General features: G+C 41.1%; 2 protein-coding genes across 5 annotated transcripts in view; both read right to left on the bottom strand.

Moving 5' to 3' along the window:
- Positions 1-17256, bottom strand: part of LOC309391609 (zinc finger protein with KRAB and SCAN domains 3-like) — a 145200-nt gene that overhangs the window by 76033 nt on the left and 51911 nt on the right. The window lies entirely within an intron of this gene.
- On the bottom strand, positions 948-11232 carry LOC309391798 (uncharacterized protein). 4 transcript variants are annotated; one of them, XM_081952549.1, is made up of 6 exons: positions 11204-11232; positions 8709-9305; positions 8382-8493; positions 7880-7947; positions 6443-6572; positions 948-3384 (listed from the first exon to the last, which is right to left on the bottom strand). In XM_081952549.1, exons 2-6 carry the CDS (start codon positions 9126-9128, stop codon positions 1760-1762), a joined length of 2355 nt encoding a protein of 784 aa, XP_081808675.1. In that variant the 5' UTR covers positions 9129-9305; positions 11204-11232; the 3' UTR covers positions 948-1759. The 4 variants fall into 4 exon arrangements, with proteins under 4 accessions (XP_081808675.1, XP_081808673.1, XP_081808676.1 ...); XM_081952547.1 differs by lacking the exon at positions 11204-11232 and adding an exon at positions 9991-10072; XM_081952550.1 differs by lacking the exon at positions 11204-11232 and adding an exon at positions 9991-10072 and having other exon boundaries at positions 6443-6569.

Below are 17256 nucleotides of genomic sequence, written 5' to 3'. Positions count from 1 at the left end.
ATTTGCCTTAGGATAGCTAAAGAATTGAAATGGTGGAGGAAAAGTGGTGAAAAATATATTTCAAAGCAATGTTGTTTTCACTCGATTTCTTTCCCTGTCCAGATTCCTTCAAATTACTGTCTAATTTTGTAACTCTGCCTGTGCGGAAGTGGAGCCGGAGTTGTTGCCTGCAGTTGGGAAGAGCGTATTCAACCAGGCAGCACCACTTTTGCCTCCACAGCCCCTGCTCTTCCCTAAAGGTCTGTGCATGTTTCCAGCCCCAGAATCCAGAGAGATCGGCTCTGGTCATAAGCATCCACAGTGATGTTCCACCTGTCTGGCCTATGGAATCACAGTCAAAAGTACAGAGGCTGCTATACCCATTCTGCTCCTTAACTCAGATAAGCAGATACCAAGACGGAGAGTGGCTAAGTGTATGAGAAAAGGAGATCAGAAAACGGCAAGCAGAAGGGAACTGTTTATGGAGATTGGCAGCTATTTCATGTAGGCAAGAGGGATGTTGGTCAACTGCCAGAACCAGAAGCTACGATGAGCAGCATATCTCGGTGGATTCTTGCCTGGAGTTGGGCCACAATCAGAAAAGCAACCACGTTGAAACAGCCCTTCATCCCAACCAGTTGTTGAAGGGTTGTGCCTCAATAAATCATTGCATATAGATCTGCTATGCTGTGGTATATCCAATTCTGGAAAGCAAAATCCCTTCACATTACCAGTCTGATTTCCATGTGTAATGAGAAATGACACATTTCCCTTCCTTTATTAACAGTCTCCAGTGAAGGGGAGACTGAGGCTCTTGTAACCCTCCTCTCATGCAGCACCAAAACTCTGCATTCCAGTAGAAAAAATGCCTACTCACTTTCAGGTGCTTATTTAAATAGAGTGAAGGGAAAAAGGATTTAATACATCACTGGAAAGTAACCACACCAATTATATTTAATTAATTTTATTTTAAAAATTTCTTAGCCCTTATGACACAATAAAAAAGGTATAATATGACCCCGATGCTTGAAAAGTCTTTTGCACAGGCATGAGAGGATTCTTATCTTTTTTATTCCTTTTTTGTGAGGGAATTCGACATCCTGTATCTCTTTCCACAATCTACATCAACATGTATGCGAGGATTCGATTCTCCAAATGGTCATTTGGGAGGACACCGAAGTGTCTGTCTGCTGATAAACTGTGAGCATATTAAGAAATGAGAAAGGAAGGGGAAAAAGTTTGAATTATGGGAAGTGGCTATGGATCAAGTGAACTTCCACCTGCATGTATCCCATAGTGGAAGGAAGAATAAAGCATTTTGAAGAAATGCCTCAGGGGGATTTTACTGCTTTTATTGCTGGGGAGAGAGTACCTATAAAATGTCTACCTGTTGATAACCCCCCCCACACACACACACACACAACAAGGATCAAGTAAAAAGAACAAACAATTTGTGTAAAATTCCCTTGCGAGACCACAATGTTGCCATCTTATTATAAAATTGCATAGTCCAGAATCTGAGATGATTAAAACCGACATTTTCTTGGAATTGACCCAAATTGGAAACTAGACAAACCTACAGGGAAAAAAAATATTTTCATTATTGATATAAAATAGTGTTGGCCACCATCAAATTGACACCAACATCAAAAATCCACACCAAACAGCTGTGTCCATTGTTTGCTTTTCCATTTTATCTCTGGGATTTCCAGTTGTGAGCGCAGACTCAAACCTCCACCCTCTTCCTATACATAAATAGAAAATGCATAGATTTTACCAACTAAATCTGGAATTCAAATGGATTTGCACCAAAATGGATCTCTGTATGGAAAATTAGGTCATTTTCCCACTCCACACATTTATATGCCTTTTCCCCTGAATGGATTCTTTTATGTCTCATAAGTGATGAAATTTGACAGAAGCCTTTTCCACACTCTATGCACTTGAACAGATCCTCTCCTGTGTGGATCCTTTTATGAGAGTTAAGATAACCGGCTGTAGTAAAGTCCTTTCCACACTCTGCACATTTATATGGCTTCTCCCCTGTGTGGATCCTTTTATGGGAAGTAAAGGAACTCCTTTGACTGAATCCCTTTCCACACTCCATGCATTTGTACGGCTTCTCCCCTGTGTGGATCCTTTTATGGGAAGTAAAGGAACTATTATGACTGAAGCTCTTTCCACACTCCATGCATTGATATGGCTTCTCCCCTGTGTGTTTCCTTTTATGTGAAGTAAGTTGACTGCTCTGAATAAAGCTCTTTCCACACTCCATGCACTGATATGGCTTTTCTCCTGTGTGGATCATTTTATGAGATATAAGGGAACGGCTCTCTCTGAAACTCTTTCCACATTCTGTGCACTTATATGGCTTTTCCTCTGTGTGGATTCTTTTATGGGAGGTAAGATGACTGCTCTTAATAAAGCCCTTTCCACACTCCATGCATTTATAAGGCTTCTCCCCTGTGTGGATCCAGTTATGGGAAATAAAGGAACTCCTTTGACTGAATCCCTTTCCACACTCCATACAGTTATATGGCTTCTCCCCCGTGTGGATCCATTTATGGGAAGTAAGATGACTGCTTTGAATAAAGGTCTTTCCACACTCCATGCATTGATATGGTTTCTCTCCTGTGTGGATCCTTTTATGAGATGTAAGGGAACGGCTCTCTCTGAAACTCTTTCCACACTCCGTGCACTTGTATGGCTTTTCCTCTGTGTGAATCCGTGCATGGGAAGTAAGATGACTGTTCTTAATAAAGGCTTTTCCACACTCCATGCATTTATAAGGCTTCTCCCCTGTGTGGATCCAGTTATGGTAAGTAAGATGACTGCTTGTTCTGAAGCTCTTCCCACATTCCAAACACTTATATGGCTTTTCCCCCGTGTGGATCCTTTTATGAACACTAAGAGAGATGTTTTCACAGAAGCTCTTTCCACACTCCAGACATTTATAAGGCTTCTCCCCTATGTGGATCCAGTTATGGGAAGTAAGATGACTGCTTCTTCTGAAGCTCTTTCCACATTCTGAACATGTATATGGCTTCTCTCCTACCTGGATGTTTTTCTGATTTTTACGGGACCCATTTTCACAAGAAAGAGTGGAATTTTTTCCATTGTCTCTGCATATTTTGTTTCCGCCTTTGGTTTGGGTTGGATAGCATTTATTCACAACTAATTTGTGATTTACATTTTTTGTAATGTATTTTTTCTTTATTTTTCCTTGTTGGGCAAGAAAGTCTTGCATTGGAACATCAATGGAAGATGAACTTTTCTGATTCCAATTATTTGACTGGTTTCTCTCATGCATCTCTACTTTTTGATTTGCAGGCTTCTCCATTCTGTCTTTATGAGTGATCACTCGGAATGGTTCTGCGGAATTTTCATTTTCCTGCTCATTATTACCTTCAAAAAAAGGAGAAATAAAAATGATATAAAGTTAGGGACAAAGATCAAACTTTAGGAAGTTTGAACATAATAAAAAAAGCTACACCAATCTTCTTAGATGCAGAGCTTTGAGAATATGAACTGGACAGTGTTGATTTAAATTTTCGGAAGACATGAACTTTGAAGAGAATTTCCTGAAACGGGTAAAATCGATTTAATCTTCGCATGAAGCACAACTAATGAGAAATTTAACAATCCTTGTGCAATACAAAAATAGAAGATAAGGATGCCCTCTTATTTTTTTCTTGCTGAGTTTTGAACTTGGGAGATCTTGTGGAGGGAATATGTGGACAAATTTAAGAAATTTGGCATTTTAATGAGCTTTAATAATTAAAACATATGAAGAACGGTTGCAGGAACTGGGTATGTTTAGCTTAAGAGAAAGAAGGACTAGGGGAGACATGATAGCATTGTTCCAATATCTCAGGGGCTGCCACAAAGAAGAGGGAGTCAAACTATTCTCCGAGGCACCTGAGGGTAGAACAAGAAGCAATGGGTGGAAACTAATCAAGGAGAGAAGCAACTTAGAACTGAGGAGAAACTTCCTGACCGTTAGAACAATTAATCAGTGGAACAGCTTGCCTCCAGAAGTTGTGAATGCCCCAACACTGGAAGTCTTTAAGAAGATGTTGGATAGCCATCTGTCTGAAACGGTATAGGGTTTCCTGCCTAGGCAGGGGGTTGGACTAGAAGACCTCCAAGGTCCCCTTCCAACCCTACTATTGTATTATGTATTGTAAAGATGCTGTTGATGAAAAATAGTAAAATGGAAGATGAAATAAAATTGATGGGAAAAATTGATTTTAAAACTGGGATAAAACGAAACAACGTCAGTATTATGACCAATATGAACTGATAAAGGAGAATATTTGTTGTAACACTGGTGCTGATGATGTCACGTAGTATGGGTAATGAAGCATTTGCAGAAAAAGAACCAAGTTCAGACAGCATCGAAGACCCCCTCCCCATGAACTCTATTTCAAAACTATTCTTTTAAACATGGAGTGAAAGAATATGTTAAGCTAGGAGAAAATATGTATGCCATTGGAATGAATTTTCATGATAAAAATTAACATTGTCCTAGAATGATGTTTTTCTTTCAAACATCTTTTTAGGCTACCGATTTACCATTTATGCCAGATGTGTCCAACCTGGGCCTCGCAGGCTACATGTGGGCGCGGACAGCTAGTAATACAGCCGCATAAGATAAATAAAATAAAATAAGTTTTCTATTTATATACATTGATTATATATCATATTATGATTACATAATAAAGCTAAGGGTAATGTAGATATTTTAAATGATGGTTTTAGAAGTGCCATATTGAGAATATGCAATAGGTACAAACCCAGACTGTTGCCATTACAGCTCTCAACATAATAAGCATTTTACAGAAGAGAAACAGCTGGTGAAGACAATGAATAACATGTCAAGAGGCATTAGAACTTGAGCAAGGGGAGTATCAAATGAAATCAAGAGAGCAATTGATGGCAGAAGGATATAGTTGTCGCTGCTTTTCATACTCTCATCAGAGAGAAAGATTCGCGGTAGGTAAAAGGACCTATGATATTCAACAGTGTAAGATAGAATTTGAATCTTAGTTGTGTAGAAAAGAGGATTGACATGTAATTGCTTAAAGCTGTAAACAGGTTAAAGAATGTATGACAAAATTGGCAAATAATGTTTTCATAATATACAGATGTAACAAAATATGTGGTTGAAAGGAGTGAAACTTACATTATGTTATAATCTAAAAGCCAACTTTTATAAACTGATGTAGCACACAATTTTCAGAACTGTATAAAGGTAGCTCAAACATATTGGAAATGTGGACAATACCAAGACTGGCACATTTTGGTGGAAAGGTAAAAAGGTAGAAAATTTTGGATTCAAATACATTAATACAGAGAACTTTAAAAATAAATATCCAACTGGAACCAGAACCCTCTACATGGGCCCTAATGAACAGCTGGAAAACAGTAATAGAAGATTGTTTCTGACTTCATATGATAATTGCAGTGAGACTATTATACCCCCAAAGCTGGAAGGGCTGTACTATAAATACAATAGTAGAATGGTTGATGAAGACGACAGAATTGTCAAAGATGATTTGATAAAAGAGACTCTAGAAAGAGTGCAGAGAGGAGCAACAAAGATGATTAGGGGACTGGAGGCTAAAACATAAAGAACGGTTGCAGGAACTGGGTATGTCTAGTTTAAAGAAAAGAAGGACTAGGGCTGACATGATAGCAGTCTTCCAATATCTCAGGGGCTGCCACAAAGAAGAGGGAGTCAAGCTATTCTCCAAGGCACCTGAGGGCAGAGCAAGAAACAATGGGTGGAAACTAATCAAGGAGAGAAGCAACCTAGAATTAAGAAGAAAATGCCTGACAATTAGAACAATTAACCAGTGGAACAACTTGCCTCCAGAAGTTTTGAATGCTCCAACACTGAAAGTTTTTAAGAAGAGATTAGACAACCATTTTTCTGAAATGATATAGAAATCATATTTCTGCAAAAGTGGGGGGTTAGACTAGAAGACTGCCAAGGTCCCTTTCAACTCTGTTATTCTCTTCTCTTCTCTCTATTCTTCTCTTCTCTTCTATTCTATTCTATTCTATGATTTTTTGATTAGAGGAAACACAGTATATTGATTAGTGATTGGAAAACCCTGTTGGAATTCTTGCTTAAAAAAATAGAAAAAACGAATGTGATCTGTAAGTTTGAAGGTTAGAAAGGATCCATTACACAAAAGAGAAAATAATTGTGTAACCTTAGAGAAAGAAGCTTAATTTTAACATTTAAAATGGTTTCTATTCTTCTGCTTCCTTTTTTATTTTATTATACTTTTTCCTTACTCATTTATCACCTTACTCTACCTTCATTTCCTCTTCAAAACTTGCTTTTATTCTGATAAAAGTTCTTTAATAGAATTATAATAAAAAGATACAGTTGACGCCGTTTAATTACAGAACGCCTTCCTGAACACTCTGCCTGGAAGAAGCAAATCCTTACCCAGAGAGGCCACGTTCCTATGATTTTCCAGCATGACTTCCCAATGCAGCTCTTTCTGATGAGGATCCAGCCGTGACCATTCCTCCTCAGAGAAATACACAGCCACCTCCTCAAAGGATACATGGCCCTCCTCAACAAGAAAAAAGAGAACAGAATAAAAACAGGGGAGTTTACATGATCTGTCCTATTGTCTGAATCACTACAAGTACTGATACACACTTTTAGTGCCATTCAATGAAAGGAACCATAGTTTCCTTCTAGATTGATCTATCATCTATCTGTCTGTCTATCTATCATCTATCTATCTATCTATCTATCTATCTATCCATCCATCCATCCATCCCTATCTATCTATCTATCTATCTATCCATCCATCCATCCATCTCTATCTATATTATCATCTATCTATCTCTATCTCTATATCTATCTCTATCTTATCATCTATCTATCATCTATCTATCTATCATCTATCTATCTATCTATCTATCTATCTATCTATCTATCTATCATCTATCTATCTATCTATCTATCCATCCATCCATCCACCCATCCATCTCTATCTATCTATATTATCATCTATCTATCTCTATCTCTGTATCTATCTCTATCTTATCATCTATCTATCATCTATCTATCTATCTATCTATCATCTATCTATCTATCTATCTATCTATCTATCTATCTATCTATCTATCTATCATCTATCTATCTATCTCTATATCTATCTATATCTATCTCTATATCTATCTATATCTCTATATCTCTCTATCTCTATCTATCTATCTATCTATCTATCTATCTATCTTATCATCTATCATCCATCTATCTCTATCTATCTCTATCTCTATCTATCTATCTATCTCTATATCTATCTATCTTATCATCTATCTATCTATCATCTATCTCTATCATCTATCTATCTATCTATCTATCTATCTATCTATCTATCTATCTATCTATCTATCTTATCATCTATCTATCATCTATCTATCTATCTATCTCTATATCTATCTCTATCTATCTATCTATCTATCTATCTATCTATCTCTATATCTATCTCTATCTATCTATCTCTATCTATCTCTATATCTATCTATCTATCATCTATCTATCTATCTATCTATCTATCCATCCATCCATCCATCCATCCATCCATCCATCCATCCATCATCTATCTGTCTTCTATATCTATCTATATCTATCATTAAGACTTTTTCCATCTTGCCTTTGCAGAAGAAAATGAATGAGATTCTTTTTAGCACTTCATTAAAAAGCTTAATCTAAGGCTTTTGTAAAATGTTGATATGCTAATGTGATTAGTGCAGTTATTAATGAGCAGTGTTGCACACTTGCATGTCAAAGAATTATTAAATTATTATCATTCTCTACTTAACAGATGCTAACACTGATAGTCTTATTTTTTTATGCTTTTCTTACTTGAGTTATAGGTTCAAAGATTGTTTCAGTTCCATCATAAGCAGGCGTTATCTTCATTCGATTCTTCACTGTGTGGGAGACAGAAATTTAAAATCCATAATTAACAAAATAAGGTAAAGGTTCCCCTTGCACATATGTGCTAGTTGTTCCTGACTCTAGTGGCGGTGCTCAGCTCTGTTTCAAAGCCGAAGAGCCAGCGCTGTCCGAAGACGTCTCTGTAGTCATGTGGCCGGCATGACTCAACACTGAAGACACATGGAGCGCTGTTCCCTTCCCACCAAAGGTGGTCCCTATTTTTCTACTTGCATTTTTATATGCTTTCGAACTGCTAGGTTGGCAGAAGCTGGGACAAGTAGCAGGAGTTCACCCCGTTACGCAGCGCTAGGGATTTGAACCGCTGAACTACATTAACAAAATAGGACTAGGTATTCTACAGAAGACAAGATGAAATGAAAATGAGTTCGCTGGGATTTCTCTTGGGGGTGGGAGAACCTTCCATTACCTCCTGAGATGTCCTGACTTGGATCTTCTTGAGAGATCCCCCTCCAAAACATCTCCTGAAGAGGATTTGATGGATTTCTGCATCCCTCATCATCTCTGATCTTCACAACAGACTTGAAATAGGAGGAAGGAGAAAAGAAAAAGTTAATGAACACTCCAGAACATTAGGTTGATTCTTGTTCTCTGAACACAAACCAAAAAACCTCCAATATCCATCAGTGAGGCTGAATGAGAAATGAACGGATGTAGCTTGGATGGCAGAGAAGTCTTGGAGGGAGGGGTGCAGAATTCAAACACATTCTTTATTCCCTAAATGAAGGTGTCCCACCTGCAACTCAACCTGCTCCTTTTGTTCCTCCGCCTGACTCAAGAGGAAGCCTTCCACCAGAGCCACTGCCTGGGAGCTGGTCTCTGCTCCACACTCCCGCACCCAGCTCTCCATCTCTAGGGGCAGAAGGACAAGGAGCTGCTCCAGAACCACCAGGTCCAGCATCTGGGCTTTGGTGTGCTTGTCTGGTCTCAGCCATCGCCTGCAAAAGTTGTGTAGTCGGCTGCAAATTCCTCGGGGATCCTCAGCCTCCTGGTATTGGAGGCTCCTGAAGTTCCAGGGCTGAACTTCTGAATGGAGGATGGTTTCCTCCTCCAGGATCTTCTGCCCGCTTTTTGTCCAGATCTCTCCACAGCTGCCAGGCTGAACAGCAAAACGGCCTTTTCCATTTCCCTCACTTCCTAAAAGCGGTGTCTCCATCCTTGTCTCTGTCCTGTAAGGCAACTTCAAATGGTTACAAGGAATCTTCTCGATCTCCTAAAGACGTTTCGTTCATAGGTCTGTTTCTTCAAATTTTGTTTTTCCCCCGTCTGTCTTTAGCCAAGAAATATTATGGTCTCCATGTGAAGATGTAGAAATTACTTCCAATTGGTGCACCTAAGATGGAAAAGAACATAAAGTCCAAGAATTAAATGTGGAGGATTTAAACACGGAACAAGAAATCATCCCCACGGAAGGATTTTTCTGAGCTGGTTAATGATCCAAATGGCATTCTCTTCTGGAGGTGGGAGGGTGCATTTTGGGGCACTTTATATTTTTTTGGGGGGGGGGGGGTCACCTGCATTTCCCCTCTTAAGGATTCACACAACCTGCCAAACCCAAAACTGGGTGAAACCATGCAAGTTTGGATCACATCCAATAAAACGCCAGGGAATGACTCTGGTTGAGGATGCCCTGTTCCCCTTCTTTGGAGAATCTAGTCTCCCTCTGACACGCAGGCAGATTCACACAACCTGCCCGAAGACACAAGCGGGTCATCCCAGCACAGGGCCGAGGTCCCACCACCTCCACCACTCCGAGCAAGGACGGGAAGGAGGCAGCTGGAGAGGCCGCCCCGCTTCTCTCTCCCTCTTCCCCGATACGGGGCGGGAAGAGACCCCCGCCACCTTCCTGGGATCCCCGGTTCTTCTGCTGCTCCTGCTGCTCTGCAGCTCAGCTTCCCCCTGCAGGGAGAGGGCGGCTGGGGAGCATGGGACCCCGGGTTGCAGCTGGAGGGGGGCCGGGCGCAGGTCTCTCCCTCGTCCGCCCCCCTTTGCACCGGGAAAGCCCCCCCGCTCCTCACCCGGGGCGCGTCTGGATCTGCCCCCGCCAGCCTCTCCGCCTCCTGCGGAGCCCCAGGGGTTAAGGAGAGCGAGTGTCTAGAGAGGCACGGCTGTGATGTCACTTCCTTCATTTCCCCCTGGCAAAGCACACGCCCTCCCGTGGCTCCCATGGGGAAGCGCTTGGTGTTCCCTTCTCTTGCTAGAGGGCGCCACCTGAAGGAGTCTGTGTGAAATGCAGAGGGTAGGAAAGGGAGCATTAATTGCCAGCGGGGGTCCAAATGAAGTCACAATGCTTACACTAACGTGTAGCTTTATACAAAAAAAAAAAGGACTCGCTGCTTTAGCAGAGTAAGGAGATACTCAGAGATGATTCACAGCCTGGTCAGTGTCTCTTTGCACTTCTACCATCCAGCAGAAGACATCAAAGCCTAGCCACCTGAACAAATAGGTCTAAAAATAGTGTCTGTCCTTGGGCTGTCAGATTCTTAAACACTACCTCAATCACGCACCTGCGGAAACGTATGACTGGTGTCTTTTTCTTTTCCGCTATAATTTTGCACCAGTGAGGCTAAAACCAATTTCGTTGTATTTATTTTGTACAATGACAATAAAGGCTATACTATACTATTACTACTATACTATGTAAATATATATTAGAATTAGAATTCTTTATTGGCCAATAGCTATCTATCATCGTGTTAGATATCCACACAAGCTGCTGTGGTTTTCACTCCAGTCCTCTGTTTAGGCGGGAACAGAGGTTCAATCTGATTGGTTGAGAGGTCTGACAGCTCCCTATAAAAGGAGACCTGTCCGACCTAACAGTTGCTGGATTGTACATACTTGTCTGATGAATAAAGAGCTGATGTTGCCTTGAACCTGAGTCTGTCCTCTCATTGCCCTATCTAACACATCGTCTCTCTGAAATGTGCTTGGTAGTGTAGGAAGTTAGCGCCCACCCCTCTCCTAGAAGAATGAAATATCCTGGGAAATATTTAAAAGGCAGAATATTATATTTCCCTGGGTTAAAAATGGAGAAACATGTTTTTAGGCAGGAAGCAGATTCATTCTTAATAGCCTCCACTCTTTAATGGGCCATTAAAATGCCTGAGCCAGTCTATGCTACATAACACAGATCTCTCTCCTTCAGGGTGATGAGATTAAGGCATGATGGTATTAGCTCTTTGCCCATCTCACCACAGGGCACCTGGAAGGAGCAATGCTTAACCAAACCTGGACTTAAAACAGCCTGGAGAGTTGCCCCTTCATGGCCCTATGGGAGCCTGACAACCAATCAGAATACATTTCTTACACAGGAACAGGAAACAGAGAGGTAGGGCTGAACAGAGAGTATAAAAAAACCAGCAAGCGCCTTCTCTTTTCTCTTTTCTTCTTCACCCAACATCTGGAAGCATGTGATCAACCTCAAGCCATGTGATCCTGTCCACCATTAAACCATCTTTCCAAGCAGCCTCCATGTTTCCAGTGTCTTTCCCCCCACTTGGAACTGAAAGCAGAACATTTCTTCCAGGAGTAGATGGTCTATTGGTTTCAGCCCCAAGCTTGGCAATTTGGTTGCAAACGTTTCATCTGTCTGTCTGTATGTCTGTCCATCCATCATCCATCCATCATACGTCCATCATCCGTCTATCATCTATCATCCATCTATCATCCATCCATCCATCCATCCATCCATCCATCCATCCATCCATCCATCCATCCATCCATCTATCTATCTATCTATCTATCTATCTATCTATCTATCTATCTATCTAGGCAAGCATCATCAGGCAAATCATAGAGCACACAGAAGAAAAAGGCAGGGCGGGAGGGAAAATTTTCTCTCCACAACCATAGCAACCAATCAAAGTGCAGATTGCCTCACACAGCACTCTCCAGCCAATCAATTATAACTGTGTGTTCTGACTTACAACCCCAATGCTCCAGCTATTCAATGCAAATATAAATACAATAGCAGAGTTGGAAGGGACCTTGGAGGTCTTCTAGTCCAACCCCCTGCCTAGGCAGGAAACCCTATACCGTTTCAGTCAAATGGCTATCCAACATCTTCTTAAAGATTTCCAGTGTTGGGGCATTCACAACCTCTGGAGGCAACTTCTGTTCCCCTGATTAATTGTTCTAACTGTCAGGAAATTTCTCCTCAGTTCTAAGTTGCTCCTCTCCTTGATCAATACAATACAATAGTAGAGTTGGAAGGGACCTTGGAGGTCTTCTAGTGCAACCCTCTGCCTAGGCAGGAAACCCTATACTGTAGGGTTATACCCTATCAGTTTCCACCCATTGCTTCTTGTTCTACCCTCAGGTGCCTTGGAGAATAGCTTGACTCCCTCTTCTTTGTGGCAACCCCTGAGATATTGGAAGACTGCTATCATCTCTCCACTAGTCCTTCTTTCTATTAAACTAGACCTACCCAGTTCTTGCAACCGTTCATGTTTTAGCCTCCAGTCCCCTAATCCTCTTTGTTGCTCTTCTCTGCTCTCTTTCTAGAGTCTCCACATCTTTTCTACATCGTGGCAACCAGAACTGAATGCCGTATTCCAAGTGTGGCCTTACCAAGGCATTATAAAGCGGTATTAACACTTCACGTGATCTTGATTCTATCCCTCTGTTTATACAGCCTAGAAATGTGTTGGCTTTTTTGGCAGCTGCTGCATATGGCTGGCTCATATTTAAATGGTTGTCCACTAGGACTCCAAGATCCCTCTCACAGTTACTACTATTGAGCAAGGTACCACCTATACTGTACCTTGTTTTTCTTCCCTAAATGTAGAATGTTACTCTTAACATCCCTCCAATTTATAGCTGGACAGCAGTTTCACAAGAGTTTCTATATACCCAATGGCTTTGTCATGAGATCAGCCAAATTATCTTCCTCAGGGCAATAAATTACATTTTCTTTCACTGCTTCGCTGACATTACAATGCTTTATGGCATCATATTGGCTTCCAGTTTTTACTCTCTCACCTGTTGCCATTTGTATACATGTTGTGTTATTTTCAAATACTGGTATAGCTCTTTTCACTTCAATATCCAGATCTTTTAACAACTGTATATACCAAGTGTCAGAAGAAAAATCTGATCTGGTTCCAAGATGGGGAAAAAGGCATTGGAAATAAAATAGAGGCTGATTGGAAAGGACTGTTTACTGGTGAGCAAAACCAACAACAGCATGTAGTTCTGGGATAGCTGACCCCTTGGATTGGGTGGATTTTTATAGGGTTCTGAGATGCTGCAGGGGGTTGTGCAATTTAGTGAGCCTTGTGCCTTTTGTTATTCTAATGGTGGTGGTTTAATCCCACTATGTCCTAAAGGTGGTGACCTGTTCTTAGAATTTGGGTGGGAGGTGTAATTTTTAAGAAAATAATTTTTATTGAATGTTTTAATCTTTAAAAGTAAAGAAGGCACAAGGAAAACAAAAACAGGTTTTGAAGGGGAGGTGTAGATTTTAATCCCATCAGGTCCAACCTTCTATTTGTTGTGTTTGTGAAGGCCCAGTCTTTCTTAATGGCCACAAAATATCCATCTCTAAAGACTTCAGGCATGTGCTGGAGGCTATTGAGAAAGGGACTGGGGCTGCTTTCTGCCTTTAAGAACGTGTCTCTCCATTTCTCCTCTGGGGAAATATATTCTGCCTTTTAATATTCCCCAAAATATTTCAATCTCTAGGATGGGGTGTTTGTTTTGTGTTTTTTGTTTTTATTGGATTTATATGCCGCCCTTCTCCCAAAGGACTCAGGGCAGCGTACAACATTAAAAAACACACATCCCAAAAGTTAAAAAGAAATTAAATATATATCCAAAAAATGTCAGTGGCCTGACATTCCAAACCTCTCCCCCTTGCCATAATGTGTATGATTACTTCTTACACATTATCTCTGAACACAACTGTCGACTTCGAAATGGACCAGGCCTGCCGCAGCCATCATTCCATTTTTCAGCTGCCACACATCATGGCAAGGGGGAGTGTTTTGGAATGTCAGGTCACTCAGTAACAGCACATCATCCCATGGGAACCAAGCAGAGGTGGGCTGCTGCTGGTTCCGCCCACCCACCCAGACGCTTCTGCACTTGTGCATAGTCGGCGCGCGCAAGTGCACCCAAACCGGTGGTAGGAAAATTGGCAACCCACCTCTGGAACCAAGGTAATCTCAACAGGTGCTGGCCAGAGACTGAGGGGAGTTTAACTAGAGAAACACCAGAATGCCTAATTAGACAATGTGACCGGTGATAATAGGAGACGGAACCATATATTTTTTAATTATGGTTGAAACCGCAAGAAATATTACTCCACTGCTCCAGCTACTTTATCTTATCTGTCATCTATCGATTATTAATTTATCAATGTAGGTACTCATGCCGAGGGTAGGAAAGTAAGCTGTCATATACCCTCCCCTCATCACAAACTTTCTCAACCCAGCTACTTTTGAAAATTTTATGAAGTCTTCAGCCTTCCATCTTCAGGATTTCTAGCGAATGTCACATCCCTGTGTAGAGGGAGTGATTAATATTGACTTTTTCCCAATATGTGTAGCATTACAGAGGCATTGATCAAATAGCGCAAAATGGAAAAAGTTCCCCCTTCAGTTCAAAAAATGTACATAGAAAGGTTAAATGCAAAAAATGTTTGATTATTTAGCTACACTATACATAAGATAAAGTCCTTAGCATAAAACCAATTTAGGCAATACATACTTGGGTATAATTTTGGCAAGTCCTTCCTGATGTTAGAAATCTGCTCCAGATTTCATGAAGCAAAAAGAAAAGACGCTGCTTGTGCTACTTGAAAGAAGGGGATTTATTTTGTGTATGGAACCAGTAAAGGGAAGTAAGAGAACTAATATAAATGAAGCTCTTTCCACTTGCATGTGTGTCTTTGTATTTTTGTATGTTTATGTGTTTGTACACATGTTTCTATGTTCTATATGCCCATTGTACGCCGCCCCGAGTCCTGCCTGGAAAGGGAGCGGCTAATAAATTTAAATTTATTATTATTATTATTATTATTATTATTATTATTATAAGGTCTTTGCTCTGTGTGGATCCTTTTATAGTTAGTAAGAGTTTTCTGTTCATTGACGCTCTTTCCACATTCCATGCATTCATAGGGCTTTTCTCCCGTGTGGATCCTCTTATGATTTATAAGTTGACTGTTCTTAGTAAAGCTTTTCCCACACTCCAAGCATTTGTATACCTTCTCCCCTCCATGGGTCCTTTTAAAAGATGTATGGGACCCATGTATGGAGAAGTGGCAAAGTCCATTTGTAATTTCTTCCATTGTTTCTACATATATAATCTACTTTGGTTTGGATTTGAGTGTTCATTTACATCTAATTTGTCCTTGAATAGTTTTATACATCTTCCAATATATTCATTCTTTGTTTTTCCTTGTTGGGCCACAGAGGCTTCCGTTGGTGCATGAACAGAAGATGAACTTTCCTGACTCCAATTATTTGGCTGGTTTCTCTCATGGCTTTCTGTACTGTATTCACGACTGATCATTTGGAATAGTTCCTCGGAATCTTCATTTTTCTCCCCATTATTACCTTCACAGGAAATGAACAATGAAAATAACTTCAGGGGAAAAGTGCAAACTGCAGGAAGCTTGAATATAATGAAAAACAAGTTTCATGTTTCAACATCTTGCAATTTGTTATATAACTTCTAATGACAGCTATACAAAGCTTAACTGCAAAACAGTTGCTACTTAAACTGATCTATTCATAAGGTATCCCGCGTCACTTCTACTTTGGCAATTCATATTTAGCTTTAACTCCTACAAGTCTTTCCTGATTTATAGCTTTCCTGTATAACGCCTCGAATTATATTTTACTAGATAAACCCTATGCTTGCTCTCAAAAAAATAAACATTTATTGGGGATTTGAGCTTTCTTTATGATCCAATCGAAAATGGGACAAACATCAAAATGTTCTTATTTATGTGAAATGGCATTGCTGACCTTCAAATGACAGTAGCTACTGTTCATAATTAAACCACCAAATGGCTAGCCTTTGATTTCCATTAGTAACTGTTAGTCCCATGTCTCTGGGACTAACAGTTATGAAGATCAGACTGAAAGAAACCCCTTTCCTAATTCAGTAAATACGTTTCAATTTATTTATTTATTTATTATTTATTATTCATGCTTCTAGACCGCCCCCTCTCCCAAAAGGGACTCGGGGCGGTGTACAGTCCATGCAAAATATATCAAAATACAATAAAAATTGAATATGTACAGTTGGAATGGAGGAGGTTAAAAATGGAATTAAAAGAACTGTACAAAGCAATATATATAAATATAGGATTTTGAACCCCTAAAACACACACAATAAGTTAAAAACAATACCCCTAAAATAACCAGTTAATACATTTGCCAGGGGGGACAGTTGTAATTATGCCAGGCCTGCTAATCGGAACAGGTGAGTCTTCAATTTTTGCCGGAAGGAGCGGAGGTCAGTAGTGGTTCTAATGTCGGGGGGGAGGTCATTCCAGAGGGTTGGGCCCATCACAGAGAAGGCCCTACTCCTTGGTGTCGCCCGTTGGCATTGCCTAGTGGACGGCACCAGGAGAAGTCCCTCTCTGTGTGAGCGAATTGGCCGCAGGGATGTATGTGGGAGGATGCGATCCCGCAAGTAACTAGGTCCCGTGCCATGGAGCGCTTTAAAGATGGTAATCAGCACCTTGAAACGCACCCGAAAAACCACAGGTAGCCAGTGCAGCTCGCGCAGGAGAGGTGTTACGTGGGAGTACCTTGTACTCCCCATCACAGCCCGCGCGGCTGCGTTCTGAACTAACTGCAGTCTCCGGGCAGCCCCATGTAGAGAGCGTTGCAGTAATCCAGGCGGGACGTCACCAACGCGTGAGTGACCGTGCGTAGGGCATCCCGGTCCAGTAGGGGGCGCAATTGGCGCACCAGGCGAACCTGGTGGAACGCCCCCCTCGCCACGGCTGCCACATGGTCATCCATTGACAGCCGGGCATCAAGGAGGACGCCCAAATTGCGCGCCCGTTCCACAGGGGGCAATTGTTCGCCCCCTATGGCCAGCGATGGAATCAGCTGGCTGAACCGAGGTGCCGGTAGCCACAGCCACTCAGTCTTGGAGGGGTTGAGTTTAAGTCTGTTGTCCCCCATCCAGACCCCGACGGCTTCCAAACACCGGGACATCACTTCGACAGCCTCGTTGGGGTGGTTTGGGGTTGAAATATACAGCTGGGTATCATCAGCGTAGAAGTGACACTCAACCCCAAAACCACGGATGATCTCACC

Source organism: Natrix helvetica (genome assembly GCF_964273705.1).
Source record: "Natrix helvetica genome assembly, chromosome: 1".
NCBI lineage: Eukaryota > Metazoa > Chordata > Lepidosauria > Squamata > Natricidae > Natrix > Natrix helvetica.
The sequence above is the reverse complement of the archived record's forward strand: the minus strand, read 5'-3'. Positions and strand labels throughout refer to the sequence as shown.